Genomic DNA, 14193 nt, shown 5'->3' on the forward strand with positions numbered 1-14193 from the left:
CCTCCGATTTTTTATTCTGCTTTCTCTTTGGTCTTGTACAATTTGTCCAAAAGTGACCTTGTTTTCCACAACTCCAACAAGTTACGTTTGGTTCATTTAAAAAAATTTCACAATTCTTTGATTTTGATTTACCTTGGTCATTCAATTTACTTTTTCCCTTTTAGTCAACACGGAGAGCACCACCATATGAATCTCCAATTTCTCGTTTGCGAATATTTTCGCTGAGAACTGCATCTCAGCGAACTTCAGTTTCTCAGATTCCTGAGAACTACTGCTCACAACAACAACAATATCCTAAGATTCGGGTAAAGATGACATCAAAATTAATGGTTTAATTTCATTCTCGAAATTAATTTCCAACGAACTTAGTCGACTTATAATCATATTGAATTCATTTATATGATTTACAAAAGATCCACCTTCACACATTTGTAGATTGAACAATCTTCACATCAAATACATCTTATTTATAGCCGATAATTTTTCGTATATATTCGACAATGCCTTCAATAGGTCTAACGTCATCTTCTCCTTGAGTTGTTGAACGCCATGTTTCTAGATAGCATCAACTGGATCAACCCTAAGGCTTATCGATACTGAGCTTACATTACTCCGTGGTCATACTCGAAAAGGGTTCGTGAAGATCTTTCTGGTACAAATAACCTTCCATATGCATCTTTCAGAAATCGAAAAAATGCAGGAGAAATATCGAATATTGGTTATAAACGTGTAATATTGGTGAGCTAGTAGAAGAAAGCCCAACCAACCTCTATAACTATGACTATCTAGATATTTGTAACATTCACTCATAACACAATGATCTCAACAGTCCCACTTGCATGGTTTCTTTAAAAAGTCATTACCATGGTTTCTTCAAAATGTCAAATAACCTTAGTTCCAATACTTACGAAGTTAAAATTCGTTTTTTTTTTTTTTTTTTTTTTTTTTTTTTTTTTTTTTTTTTTTTTTTTTTTTTTTTTTTTTTTTTTTTTTTTTTTTTTTTTTTTTTTTTTTTTTTTTTTTTTTTTTGTAATAATCGATTCTTAGCTCAAGAAAGCACCATTCTAATTATAAAATTAAACAATAAATATCATAAAATACCCAATATGAAGTTAAATTATTCTTCATTTTCACTTCTTTAATCCTTTTTTAGAATAAGGAAAGTTAAAAAAAGAGACACATAACGAGAGATGAGTGTAGAACACTAAATAATTACAATACAAAATGATTATGAGCGACAAAACAAGACTGTCATAACTATGGTTGGGTTCTCCTATGATCATAAGAGACATAAGTTGACACCGCCTTAGTTCCCTCAGCAACGGCGTGCTTCCCTAGCTCTCCCGGGAACACCAACTTCACCGCCCCCTGTATTTCCCTTGATGACAGCGTCTGCCCGCCTATCACAATCCAAACATTGTTAGAATTGGTCGTTATTAAGGAGTTATTTTGAATATTATTAGGGCTTGCCTGTGTACTTGGAGAGCTTTGTGGCCTCCTCAGCTAGCCTCTCGAACATGTCGTTCATCAAATTGTTCAAAATCACCATGGCTTGCCCTGATATCCCCACCTCCGGATGCACCTGCTTCAGCACCTTGAACACGTACCTCTTGTACCCTTCTCTTCCCTCGCGGCTTCTCCTCTTCTTTACTTCCCTCTCCTTTTTCTTCTCGTTTTTCTTTCTACTTCCTCTGACACCTGTCGAGAATTGTTGGAGGGAGTCCCACATTGACTAAGATCATCGATTTATGAGTAAGGAATACCTCTCCATTAGTATGAAATCTTTTAAGAAAACTGAAAGGAGGAGAGTTTATGCTCAAAATGGAGCATACCTTGTGTCCATATCATAAGGTTGTAGAGATTCGTGATTCCTAAAATGGTATCAGAGTCATGCCCTTAACTTACTCATGTCAATACAATTCTCATCAGAATCCGAAATTATGAGCCTTAGTCAAAAGTGACTCAAATGCCCATAAATAGTGTACTTTGAAGTCGAACCGATTAGGGGAGGCTGATGGAGAGATCCATAGGCCTCTGGGAGGCTTTGAAGGTATAGTAAAAGATGACTCGGTGTAGAACAAATGGTGTACTTTGTTCGAATACTCCAGAGAAGGAGTCGAGCCTCGATTAGGGAAGGCTGAAGGGCTCCTGTAAGAGTCGAGGGAGGCTCTCGAATGTGTAGTAAAAATTGATTCAAGTGTCAAGGGCTTCAGAAAAGGAGTCAAGCCTCGATTAAGAGAGGTTGTTCAAGGACTCCATAGACATCGGGAGGCTCTATAGTCTACTTTGTTCGAGGGAAGAATTGTTAAAAAAAAATCTCACATTGACTAATGGTCATGATTAGTCATTGGTTTATAAGTAAGAAATACAATTCTATTTATACGAGACATTTCGAAAGAAGGCCAAGCAAAGACAGGAGAGTTCATGCTCAAGTAGAGCATACTATAGTCGTTGTTGGACCCGCAAAACAAAAGGTTAAGACTTCATGTAAACAAATTATTAGCATTATTATAATGTTAAATTACTACCATTCCTGGGTTTTGATTCCATCTTCCCCGTCACATCCTTGTCCTCCGTGACCTCTGAGGTGGAATCTACAGGCCTTGTCAGCTTGACATCTCCCCACACCGTCGAAGTTCGGGGGTCTTCCACCTGAATAGTCCTCCGAAACACTTCATCGCCGCCGGTTTCCGCCGTTGCTGGCTCTTGAGTAAGATCCTGGCTCTCTCCCTCCACCACAGCCACATGCACAGTTTCTTCCACTACCTTGGTGGTTGTCCGGACGACAGAACCGACAATTCTACGGGATCGCCTCGGCGGCATAGCTTTGACGACACGTCGTTCCCAATACCTCTGATTCCAAAGGGGATTTAGTTTAAATGGTCGTTATAACTTATATGGTGAAAATTAGAGGCTGGTCGAGAGGACACATGGATGACACGTGTCGGTCTTGTTTGTTAACTTGTGTCCACGTGGATGGTAAGTGCTTTTTGGTTTCCAAGCGGTCGTTGTGTGAATTATCTTTTTGATTATAATTTGTCAAATATTAAAATTAAAATTTGGGTTATTTAACTCTCGTTTGGGTTTGGGGTTTGGTGTTATGGTCTATATAAGTATATTAGTACCTAAAAAAAAGATGACAAATGGAATAGTCTAAAAAGTATAACTCAAACAATAACCTTGCCCAAACCTTGCCCAAGAAGACTAAAATTGTGATATCTCGTGGGAGAGAACAAAACCGTCTTTATAAGGGTATGGAAATTTTTTCTATTGGGTGCGTTTTAAAGTCTTGAGAGAGAGCCTGAAAGTGAAAGCACAAACCGGACACTATCTACAAGCGTGGACTTGGAACATTACAAAAATTAAATTTCAACGACTTCGCAGTAAGTCAAATTAGAGCGGAGACAAGAATTTTGAAAGAGTAAAAAATGGTTATTTATAGCTAATATAAATTTGAATCTATGTGTGATTTTTATTATTATTATATTATATTAGTTGTGAGTGCTCAGATGGTAAACCTACTCTTTCACAAAATTGTAGTGTGTTCCTACAAAATTCAAATACTTTTATTATCAATTTGATCCTGCACCGTGGAAAAGATTGAGTTTGCTATTGAACTCATAAAAAGAGTGGGTTAGTCTCTGATTCGTGGAGAGAGTTGACAAATTTCTTTATTTAAATTCTCAAGAGGCGATTGAGTGGGTTGGACTCTGATCCGTGGGGTTAGTCTCTGATCCGTGGAAAGAGTATAAAATTCTTTATTCAAATTCCCAAAGCCACTTGGAATTTGAGTAGGTCGAGTTTGACTCAACAGTATCAAACTACTGTGTTGAAACCCATTTATTGCATGCGAAAAGTATAGAATGCTTAAATATTTTTATTGTTAAAACCCTATTCATCCCTCTAGAGTTGCCATACCGATCCAACACAAGGAACTAAAGAAACCCTAATTATATTGGAGAGATGTAAGTTCCACTCAACCGCATGAACTCAAATATTTTTCTAAGTCTCGAGCTAATTTAAGCATCAGAGTTAATGAGGCAAGTGCCACTAATGTCTACAAGTTTTCACATCTGGTAGGACGCGTTCTTCCCCTTTCAAACAAATTTTACTATTGTTGTCGACCTTCTACAAAAAGTGGCAACCATTCTCGTAACAAAGATCAATACTGAAACAATAAATAAACATCGTGGGGGTATTATTGTAATTTCATCATAAAAGCCAAAAAAAAAAAACCTTGTAGAAAGGCATTGTTTTATTCTCTATAGAATACTTGTACTTGTATCTTTCCTTAACAAACCTTGAAATGAAAATATAACTGAAAGTAAAAAAAAGTTGCTACCAAGTATCGAACCCTCGTCAAGTAAAGGATAAAAACAACACTTTTATTTTCCTTTATTTTATTCCTTTAATGAATTAATTCCATTTTTATTTTAATTTCTCCGTCCAAAACGCAGACTTTTATTTTCTTTATTAATTAATTATTTATTTATTTATTTATTTGCCGACTTTGCGTACTCACCAAAGGCCACCAATAAAAATAAAAAAAACCAAGTTATAGCGTAAGATCCAAACACGCCCCTTTCCTAATGCAATCCAAAGGCCAGTATTCCACTTGACCTACCATCTCCCAATCCTGACCGTTCAATCCAAAACCAGTTCACTCATCCCTTTCCATTCTTTATGGCAATGAAGCAATGCTTATAAAACCCAATTTTCTTGGGATTGTTTGGGATTTTCTCGGGAACCAAACAGAAAACAAAAGAAACCATGGTAATCCCAACATGGCTCGAATCTTTACTATCCACGCCGTTTTTCTACGCGTGTCCTTTGCATAAAGACGCTCCGAGAAGTGAATGCAATATGTTTTGCCTCGATTGTCATCATTGCGCGTTCTGCTTCTATTGCCGATCTGACCTACACCACGATCACCGTGTTATTCAGGTCGGTTTTCCTTATCATAATCGAACATGATCCTCTATTTCACAATGTGGGTATCAATTTTATCCTCTTGAATTTGTAATTCGTGTAGATTCGGAGATCATCGTACCATGACGTGGTAAGAGTGGCGGAGATCGAGAAAGTTTTGGATATAAGTGAAATCCAAACATATGTGATAAACAGCGCAAGAGTTTTGTTTTTGAATGAGAGGCCTCAACCGAAGAGCTCTGCTAGTAAAGGAGGCTCCCATGTGTGTGAGATTTGTAGTAGATGTCTCTTGGATCCCTTTCGTTTCTGTTCTCTTGGTTGCAAGGTAAATTTCTTTAGCTTCAAATTGAACTATGCTCGAGTTGATATTTTATGTATTATTTTAAATTTTACTGATAAAATGACGATATGGTAATGTCAAAATGTTAAATTTTTTCTTTATGCTTTAGTTTATGAAACCGACCTATCTAATGATGAAATTGATAATTTACCTACTTTATAATATGACCTAATATAGCATTATAACTTACCTAACCTTGAGTGGGTCCGTGCTATTATGGAAAATAATAATGTAACTACAGGTATTAACCGACCATCTCTTCTTCTTTATAAGCTTTCGACGAAAGTACTCTTTTCCATAAGTTGCAAACCTACTCGAGCGTAGTTCACTTTGAATCTCTCTTTTGGGTTTTATACTTTCAAATCAAGTGCCGTTTTCGTAAGTGATTTAGGTCAAGAACGAGGATTCAAACTTTTACCCGAACGAGCAGAAACACGAGGAGGTGTCGAGAAGAAGGGAAAGAATAGGAAGAAGATTGGGAGAAGAAGAGGAAGAGGAGGAAGAAGAATTGCGTGTAAGGAGAAACCAAGAAGGTGAAATTTACCAAAATCACACGCATCCTTCACATTCAAATTCAAGGAGGAGGAAAGGCATCCCTCAAAGAGCACCTTTTTAATTAATTAATTAACTTAATTTCATTTAATTAATTATAGCAATTTTTTTTTTTAATTTATAAAACTTTTAATTGAAATAATTCGTTTCACATGATGTTCCCCATGTAATTATTTATAGATCTCACCACACCCAATCATTTAACATACCCCACATTGGGTTTTCTTGTTGTAACCTTTTAATTTGCATATAAAAATATTTTGATTGTTATTTTTTTATTTTTATTTTTTTTATAATAAGAAAGTATGTGATTTGTCCATTTATTTCAAGATTCAATAATATTCCTTGTTAATTATAATATATTAAAATGTCGATCACTGTTCTAAAATATTTAAATTTGACCACAAAATCGATCAAACAAGGTATAGAAGCATTCGAACTTATTAGCAAAATTTTCAACATACAGTTAGATGAATCAATACTCATAAAATTAGACATTATCACCTATTCTAATTTGTTAGGTGTTCGTGGGTTGGGTCGGATCGAGTTGATACAGTTTTTTAGACTCGATCTAATTGTTCAGGTTGTAATTTTATTTTCAACCCTAACAATCCGAGTTATATAATGAACCCAACCTAACTCAACCGTAAATTTTTTGTGTTGGGTTGGTTTGGACTGTTTGTGTCATTTATTTAAATTTTTTCTTTTTAATAAATGTAAAATACCTATTTATTTATTTTCAAGTATTTAATTAAGATTTGTAACCCAATTTTAATTTTTTTTTTTAAAAAAAAAAACCTCCCAAATAGTTAAAAATTAATTATTTTTAAGGAGGGTTGAACAATAAATAATCAAAAATATAAATATAAAATTAAATATCATAAAATATTTATCCATTCTAAGAACTTATAAACCAACTCAAATCATAAAATTTTTATTTATTAAACCAAATCCATCAAAATGCATTTGTAGGGAAGCGTTCCACCTTAGAAGGAAGCACCCGCGTGAGTAGTGGTGGACGAAACGGAAGCGAGAATTTCGGCTTGCCTCGAAAACCTAAAGGTTCCTTCGCAAGGTTCGTCCACAGAGGGTAAGTCAAAGCCTAAGATCAAGCCGAAAGACGTAGTCGATGGACAACAGGTGAATATTCTTGTGCTGCCCCTTATTGGTCACGAGGGACGAAGGAAGCTAAGTTAGCCGATCAATTCGAGAATAAATTTATAACTCAACGAACCCAAACCTAGATTCAGTTAGTTGATTAAGTTGGTTGGATATCATTTTTTGAACATTCAAATATATTCACTATAATTTAATAATATCTAAAAAAAAAAGTCCCTATAGTAAATGGTATTTATAATTTTTTTTATCAAACTATAGAAAGGAATTTTAATTTTTAAAATTATAGGAAACTAAACTTACAAATTAACATATTATTAAAATTAATATTATTAGTTAAATAAATAAATAAATAAAAATTCGTGTCACTATGCATGACATTAAATAATACTCCTCTTCATTTAAAAGAACTCAAGCCGTACTCATCGTGATTGGACGGTACTATTCATCAACTTAATGCATGGTAAATATATATATATATATATATATATATATATATATATATATATTATCATATTATATTTTAAAAATACTTTTGACTTTACAAAATAATAATACGATTTAAATTACAGCTATATTATTTTCTTTTTTTTTTCATTACTAATTTATTTTAATCCCCAAAAAAATGCATTTAATAATTTAATTTTTATTTTTATTTTTATTTTTATTTTTAGAAATGATTTGAAGAAATAAAGGAGAGAAAATATGAACATTATATATCATATCATATGGCCAACCTGTAAGTGAATAGTGGAGCATTAAACTTTAACAAACATGAAAAGGACCCCTCAAACCCTAAATGTAGGTTTATTAAAGACCCACGTTATAGCCCGTTCGGGTCTACCTCGATGATTAACTACTTGTTGTTATCATTCTAACAATTTGATGGTTTTATGTCCCGCACATAATAGTTAAGCTAAAGAAAAGACTCGAGAGACTTACTTTATTTGTATCATATCTCTCTTTCCACCCTATTGTTTTGGTTGTAATTTTAAAGTGTAGGGTCGTAATCGTACGAACTGTATGTGCTTCGACTTGTTTTGATTCAGTGAATGTCAACATATTTCAAATGATGGTTCGAATTCGATGTTCATTGTTTAGGTATGAAATCCAACAACTATGAGATAAACACATCGTAGTCGTATCATATCATATCTATAGTGGAGTGACCTATAGTTTATGAATGAAAATTGGATACTTAAAGAGTTTAATTAATTAATTGTGTATCATTGGAGCTTATAATTTTGTGAAGGAAGCAGGATTTGAAACCCCAATTTCCGATTGAAACTCTAGTCGGTAAGAATTTCAAAATTTTGGACTTTTAGAATTTCATTTTTCTAGGAGCAATTCTAAAGTTTTAATTCACGTCAGAATGAATGGAGAAATTTTCCCTCTAAATATAATATTATTTTATTAAATTTACCATAAGACACAAAGTTGAGATGGTTGAGTTGTTCTAAGGCGCTAGATTAAAGTTCTGGTCTGAAAGAGCGTGGGTTCAAATTCTACGTTGCTATGGTTGTTGAATTAGTTCAATTTATATGGGAGGACTCAATTATTTTAATGGAGGAACTTACGTTTTGAATGAACACATCGATTTGTGCACCCAAGCTAAACCCATGTTCGAAAATGAAATAAAAATATATATATATATGTATATTTATTTTCGAGCACGAGTTTTTGTCGGTAAAAAAGAAATCAAATGGATTCAAGGGGGCTTTTCGAGAACGTATCAATAAGCTAGACCCATGCTTCAAGTTATTTCATGCCATAAATAAACGCGAACACTCAAGAAATCCGTCGGACAGGCAGATTCACATCTCTTACAACCAACACAGTCTTCTGTTCTTGGAGCCGAAGCTATTTGCTTAGCTTTACATCCGCCCCAAGGTATCATTTCTAATGCCGAGAATTAAATATCTGATTTTTCTTTTAAGTTTTAAGTTCTAAAATTGTATTCGGAGTCTTATAGGCCGAATATCGTAATGAGGTAGAGAGGTTTGTAAGTGACTAAACTTGAGATTAAGGAAGAATAAAAGAAAAAAAAAAAATTAGGGTTCGAGAAAGAAAGAGAAACAGTCTTCTAGGTTCCTACAAATTCAGACTCTAAATTTGGCTAAAGTTCCCTTATAAGAATGGCTTAACGAAGAACGAGAGGTAAGTATTTCAAGATTTAACTTTGATTTTTCCTCATTTTTGTAAGATTTCATTTTAATATGTTATTTCGCACAACGTCAATAGCTTGTAAAACAAGTTTCTTCGGCTTGCATAAAAAACTTATAAACCCAAGATCATTCTCGGCTCTTATATCATCTTCGGTTGCTCGTTGAAGATGTTTTTGGGTACTTAACCAAAATAGAATTATGTGGGGAAAAAAACACTCAACCATCCATCACTTTCATCCTCCTCTTAACTCATAAGAAACAGAGAAATCTAACCATCCTACAACAACTGAACAACCACTTTGCTACAACAACAAGAATAATAACGACACGAAAATTAACGAATGGAAGACGATGGCGTCGACATGACCATAAAGACCTCCTCAATCAAGAAAAACGTGAAAGAAAACAGAAAAACCACCAAAGAAATAGAATTCTAAATCATTGTAACATCACAAAACGAAAACAAAAATAAGTAAAAGCATTACAGTTGGTGACGGATGGTGGCAGTTGGTGGTGGTGAAGAACAGGAGAGAAAAATAATTTCAAATATATCAATTTTATTTTTAAAATAAAAGAAGTATTAAAAACAAGAGAGTTAAAAATTGGGTTTTATTAGATTTTAATTAGTTAGATTTTAATCCAGCTCAGTTTGAGTTATTTTTTTTTTTGTCCGATCAATCAGACAAAAAAAAAATACAATTTGTAAGTTAGTGATATGTTGGACTTGAAAATGTTCGATATTTGAATTTTATGAGATTTTAATCGTTAATATATAATGTGTTGTAGAAGAATAAGATTTTTTTTTAAAATTATGAATTTTCTTAAATAATTTTAAAAAATAATCCGACAATTTCAATCCAACCCAACTCAAAAATAGAGGGTTGAGTTGGATTATAAACTCTATTTCAATTGTTCGGTCAAGAACCCTTAGCTAATTATCGAAAATCACATATTCATACATCAAAATTGGTGTGACTTGAATGACTGGCTTTAAGTTCTACTTTCATTTTTGGGTATGATTAAATGCATAATACTTCTCTACACATAATCTACACACATGTACATTGACTCATTAGGCAAATTCGTCAACGAATTTGTATGCTAGCATATGCTTACACACCGTTGAAACCGATGAAGATTTATTGTGAGTGTATGTGTTCGTCCAATACATAGTTAGAGAAACAACCTATGATTACATGAACATACAACACGAAATATCACAATTTGAATGGTCAGTTCAATAATGCACATAAATATTTTCATACATTTCATGATTTTCTTCCCACTAGATATGCATTCATAAATGATATTTCCATCATACTTTATAAATACTTATAGTTTATGGTTCATATAATATGTGCATAATCATACAAAGTCATGATTATACATGAGCCCAAATCCCATAAATCATACATAATCATTTAAATTTTAAATCTACCTTCATAGTATATCAAATTTACTTATGAATGTACTATATATAGATTATGGAGTGCATTTTGGAAAAAGTAAATAGCATGTTTTCTAAATTTATAATTTCATAATTTTATTAAATATTATCATCCATTGTTCGGGTTTCCCGAGAAATGATGATTTGTTCATAAAAACAAGAAATACTATATCCGTTGGTACGAGAGCTTTTGGAAAAATCAAAAGCAAAACCATAAGAGCTTGTGCTCCAAGTGAACAATATCGTACCGGGAGATTCATGGATTTTATGCGAAAATACGTTATTCATGTGATCCCACATAATGCAACCTCCGCTGCTGCAGCATCAATGGGATATTTAGCACATCCAACATTGGGTGGTTGAATGACCTGTGCAAACCGATGAGATTCAGATCGAATACAGTTTTTTTGCTGAGCATTCAAAATACGTAAATAAGTAACCTAATATAAAGCATGATCTCTAAACTTTTCCATTTATTGCTACATATTTCCTTGTTTCTAACAATGAAACTGCTAGATATGATTTCAAATACTAACCCACCTAAGACAATCAGTAAACGAATGAACAAAAGAGGGATTTCTATCAGGCAATCTATTGCAAAACTAGTAACATAATTAAAATGGTTTTTTATGCAAATTTCGTAGAACATTTCAGAGCTAAGAGATAAAAATTAAATTAACATAAAAAGTTAGAAGTTGGAGAAACTTAATGAAATTGTTATAGAAATTCATGAGGTACAGTTTCAAATGAGGAGATTGTTTCTACCTGAATTATTATTCAGCTTATAGGATTCTCCTATCTCTGAAATATGAATACACGAGAAAGAATGCCACAACCGAACCCACAATAATCCCAGCTGTTGTTAACCAGAAGGCAAACTGCACGCATCGTGACAAGGGGGCATCAATGTTAAAATACGTAATAGAATTAAGACAATTGGTCATGTTGCATGAACTTGAATATTGTTTAGAAACTGGCTTTTAAAGAATGTACCACGTGTTCTTCAAGGTAAGATCGTAAGTTCATGCCAAATATTCCTGCAAAATGGATGTGAAAAACAATGGCTAAAGTACAATTGGAAGGGAAATTCTTTTTTCAAAGTTATTACATGCAACTAGTTCTGTAAATTACCTTTTTCCTCTTTCTGTATATTATTCTTTTTTGCCTGCCTATTACAATTGTGATTCTTCTTTCGGGTTATGTTAACAAGGTTAGAATTGATTTGTTAGGAATAACGACTCTCCTCAATAGTATGATATTGCCAATTTGAGCATAAAATCTCATGGATTTGCTTCAGGCTTCCCCAAAAGGCCTCATGGCAATGGAGATATATTCCTTACTTATAAACCCATGATCGTTCTCTAAATTAGTTAATGTGGGACTGCCAACAATCTTCAACCTGATTTTCGCTTCCAGAAAATGAGAACGATGATTTAGATCTCTTCAACTCAATATTCCTCACCTGTTTTTCTCTTGAAGGCGATTACCTTCAGTTCATAAACGATTTCCAAATTGAATATGCAAGATAGTGTTTTTTTTTCCCTTAAAAGAGTATACCTGCAACTAAAGCACCAACAGCCACACAAAATGTCCCAACTTGAAGAAGCAATTCCACCCTGCTAACCTCAAGTCGCCGCGAGCTAATTCAAAATAGGAAACATAAATAGTTACGTGGCTATTAAAACATGCTTAAGAAACTTTGATTCATTATTTGAAGAATAAGAGAGAGGAAAAAACAAGACTTATTCTTCAAAGCTTCTCCCGATACAGGAAATGGGGATATGATTAACCACGAAAAATATGTCTTCACTCACGGATATCACTTTTTTTTTTTTCAGAAAATAAAATAATTCATGGAAATTATGATAATTAAGCTAAGTGATCTATATGTTACTGTCACGCTACTGAGAATGTCTACACAGTCAAACCTATGATGACTCCCTTTTTCGACCTCAGTTTCTTTCGATATGAATTTTAAAATATAACAAGAAACACAAGCAGAGAACCAGAACCAATTAAACAGGTAAATGTAAGGTAGTTTAGACCTCAAATTGACGGCAATTGAATCTTCCATTTCTTTAGCAGAATCCAGAAGCCTTTCAGCTTGACCATGACAAGATTCACATCTGCATATGCAAAAGGGAAAAAATTGCATCAGCTTGCACGATTCATTCCACAAATTCGTAAATAAAATCATACATTGGTTGGCCTACTCAAGTAATAGGCAAGTAGTACCAAATACAACAATTAGTTTGAAGGTGTTTCAAGTTGCAGTAAAATAAAATCGGTCTCGAACTCATCTATCTTTAAAGTTCAAACTCATTTTATCTCCCTATCTGGTGGAGAACAATCCATCTTTAAAGTGTCTGTACTCCTCTATCTCCCTGTTGCAAGAAGCTGAAAGATGAGAAAGAGTAGCCCATTTATTAATTTCCGGTTCTAGAATTTCTCCTCAAAAACAGATTCCAAGCCTAAGTCAATAATGGCTGCCTCCTTTCTCTGGGACAAATAAAATAAAGGATAGCGTGTTTGTAAGTTCTTTGGTTCCAGCCAAGTGTCTTTCCAAAGTAAAGTCTTTTTACCAAGCCCAAGAACCCTTGGATGTGTGCAATGAGTAGCTCCCCAGTTTTTGGTTGCAATTGTTGGTGCCAAACTTGGATGCTATATTTTCCTCCAAATGGCTTCTTTTTCATGATAAAATCATCAAATCCATTTTGCTAAAAGATTGAAACTTTTCTTATGAATATCAAAAACCACCAGACCTCCATCTTCAATAAAGATTTGTACGGAAGACCATTTGATAAGGTGGCTGCACTTCTTCTCAGTACCGCCGCCCCCCATCGAAAGTGTCTGTATAGTTTCTCTATGGATTTGGTAACCTTATTCAGAGCAAAACACAAGGAGAAATAGTTAATTGGTAAGAAAGTAGCTGTTTCTCCACTTTTTCAATAATAGGGGCCCAAAAGGCGAGGTTCCGGGAATTTCCATTGAGCGGTAACCCCAAATAGTAAGTAGTCGGCCAACAATCAAGCTTAAAACCTAAGTATGAAGCATGATGTGCAGCTCGCTGTAAATCTATTCCAATTCCCAAAAACTCTAACTTTAAGCAATTATTATTCAGATCTGATGTATCCTTCAAACTCATGAACAATTCGGAAGAGATTAACAACATATGATTACTTTGTAGAGGATAAGAGAATTGTATAGATATGATTACTTTGGAGAGGATAAGAGAATTGTATCATCTGAAAATTGGAGATGGGTGAGATACCAATTGTGGGTACGATCCAATATGGAAGCCTTGTATCAGTCCTTTTTGTTCTGCCATCAAAAGCATTCTGCTCTTGCAATCAATCACAGGGATAAAACATAGAGGGATAATGGATCGCCCTGTCGAAGTCCTCTAGAAGCCTGAAACTTACCTCTAGGTTTGCCATTGATAATAATGGAGTAGTTAGCCAAACATATGCACCCCTGTATACTTTCCCCATAAAAAAAAAACCAAAATCCTTAGATTTTAAATCAGCCGTATGACCATTTGGGACTGGGTTTCTTCTTCTTTGATTTTTTTTTTTTTTTTTTTTTTTTTTTTTTTTTTTTTTTTTTTTTTTTTTTTTTTTTTTTTTTTTTTTTTTTTTTTTTTT

General features: G+C 33.8%; 3 protein-coding genes across 5 annotated transcripts in view; 1 reads left to right on the forward strand and 2 right to left on the reverse strand.

Annotated features, from left to right (window-relative positions):
* Positions 1-1145: 1145 nt before the first annotated feature.
* On the reverse strand, positions 1146-2844 carry LOC111468518 (histone H2B, gonadal-like). 2 transcript variants are annotated; one of them, XM_023113761.1, is made up of 3 exons: positions 2529-2844; positions 1471-1698; positions 1146-1392 (listed from the first exon to the last, which is right to left on the reverse strand). In XM_023113761.1, exons 1-3 carry the CDS (start codon positions 2821-2823, stop codon positions 1316-1318), a joined length of 600 nt encoding a protein of 199 aa, XP_022969529.1. In that variant the 5' UTR covers positions 2824-2844; the 3' UTR covers positions 1146-1315. The 2 variants fall into 2 exon arrangements, with proteins under 2 accessions (XP_022969529.1, XP_022969528.1); XM_023113760.1 differs by having other exon boundaries at positions 1202-1400.
* Positions 2845-4548: 1704 nt separating this feature from the next.
* Positions 4549-6087, forward strand: LOC111468520. The gene is made up of 3 exons (XM_023113764.1): positions 4549-4944; positions 5033-5254; positions 5661-6087. Exons 1-3 carry the CDS (start codon positions 4771-4773, stop codon positions 5883-5885), a joined length of 621 nt encoding a protein of 206 aa, XP_022969532.1. The 5' UTR covers positions 4549-4770; the 3' UTR covers positions 5886-6087.
* Positions 6088-10596: 4509 nt separating this feature from the next.
* The window catches only part of LOC111468517 (magnesium transporter MRS2-11, chloroplastic-like), a 13178-nt gene continuing 9581 nt past the window's right edge, over positions 10597-14193 (reverse strand). Inside the window, exons 10-14 of one of the 2 annotated variants that reach the window (XM_023113758.1) lie at positions 12595-12675; positions 12107-12189; positions 11543-11586; positions 11315-11427; positions 10597-10917 (exon numbers count right to left, since the gene is read on the reverse strand). In XM_023113758.1, the coding sequence (XP_022969526.1) occupies positions 11332-11427; positions 11543-11586; positions 12107-12189; positions 12595-12675 (304 nt within the window). In that variant the 3' untranslated portion in view covers positions 10597-10917; positions 11315-11331. Of the gene's footprint in view, positions 10927-11314; positions 11428-11542; positions 11587-12106; positions 12190-12594; positions 12676-14193 lie in introns of both variants that reach the window. The other variant, XM_023113759.1, reaches the window with a different exon arrangement.

The sequence above is a fragment of the Cucurbita maxima genome, unplaced genomic scaffold, assembly GCF_002738345.1.
Source record: "Cucurbita maxima cultivar Rimu unplaced genomic scaffold, Cmax_1.0 Cma_Scf00037, whole genome shotgun sequence".
Classification (NCBI taxonomy): Eukaryota; Viridiplantae; Streptophyta; class Magnoliopsida; order Cucurbitales; family Cucurbitaceae; genus Cucurbita; species Cucurbita maxima.

Excerpts from the sequence above, each read along its gene's own strand:
- LOC111468518 (XM_023113760.1), bottom strand. The coding sequence starts at position 2,823 with ATGCCGCCGAGGCGATCCCGTAGAATTGTCGGTTCTGTCGTCCGGACA. Across the intron at positions 1,699-2,528 it reads GGAATCAAAACCCAGGAATG|GTGTCAGAGGAAGTAGAAAG; the intron begins GTAGTAATTTAA and ends AATTCTCGACAG. Across the intron at positions 1,401-1,470 it reads AAAGCTCTCCAAGTACACAG|GCGGGCAGACGCTGTCATCA; the intron begins GCAAGCCCTAAT and ends GGATTGTGATAG.
- LOC111468520 (XM_023113764.1), top strand. The coding sequence starts at position 4,771 with ATGGTAATCCCAACATGGCTCGAATCTTTACTATCCACGCCGTTTTTC. Across the intron at positions 4,945-5,032 it reads ACGATCACCGTGTTATTCAG|ATTCGGAGATCATCGTACCA; the intron begins GTCGGTTTTCCT and ends TAATTCGTGTAG. Across the intron at positions 5,255-5,660 it reads TCTGTTCTCTTGGTTGCAAG|GTCAAGAACGAGGATTCAAA; the intron begins GTAAATTTCTTT and ends TAAGTGATTTAG.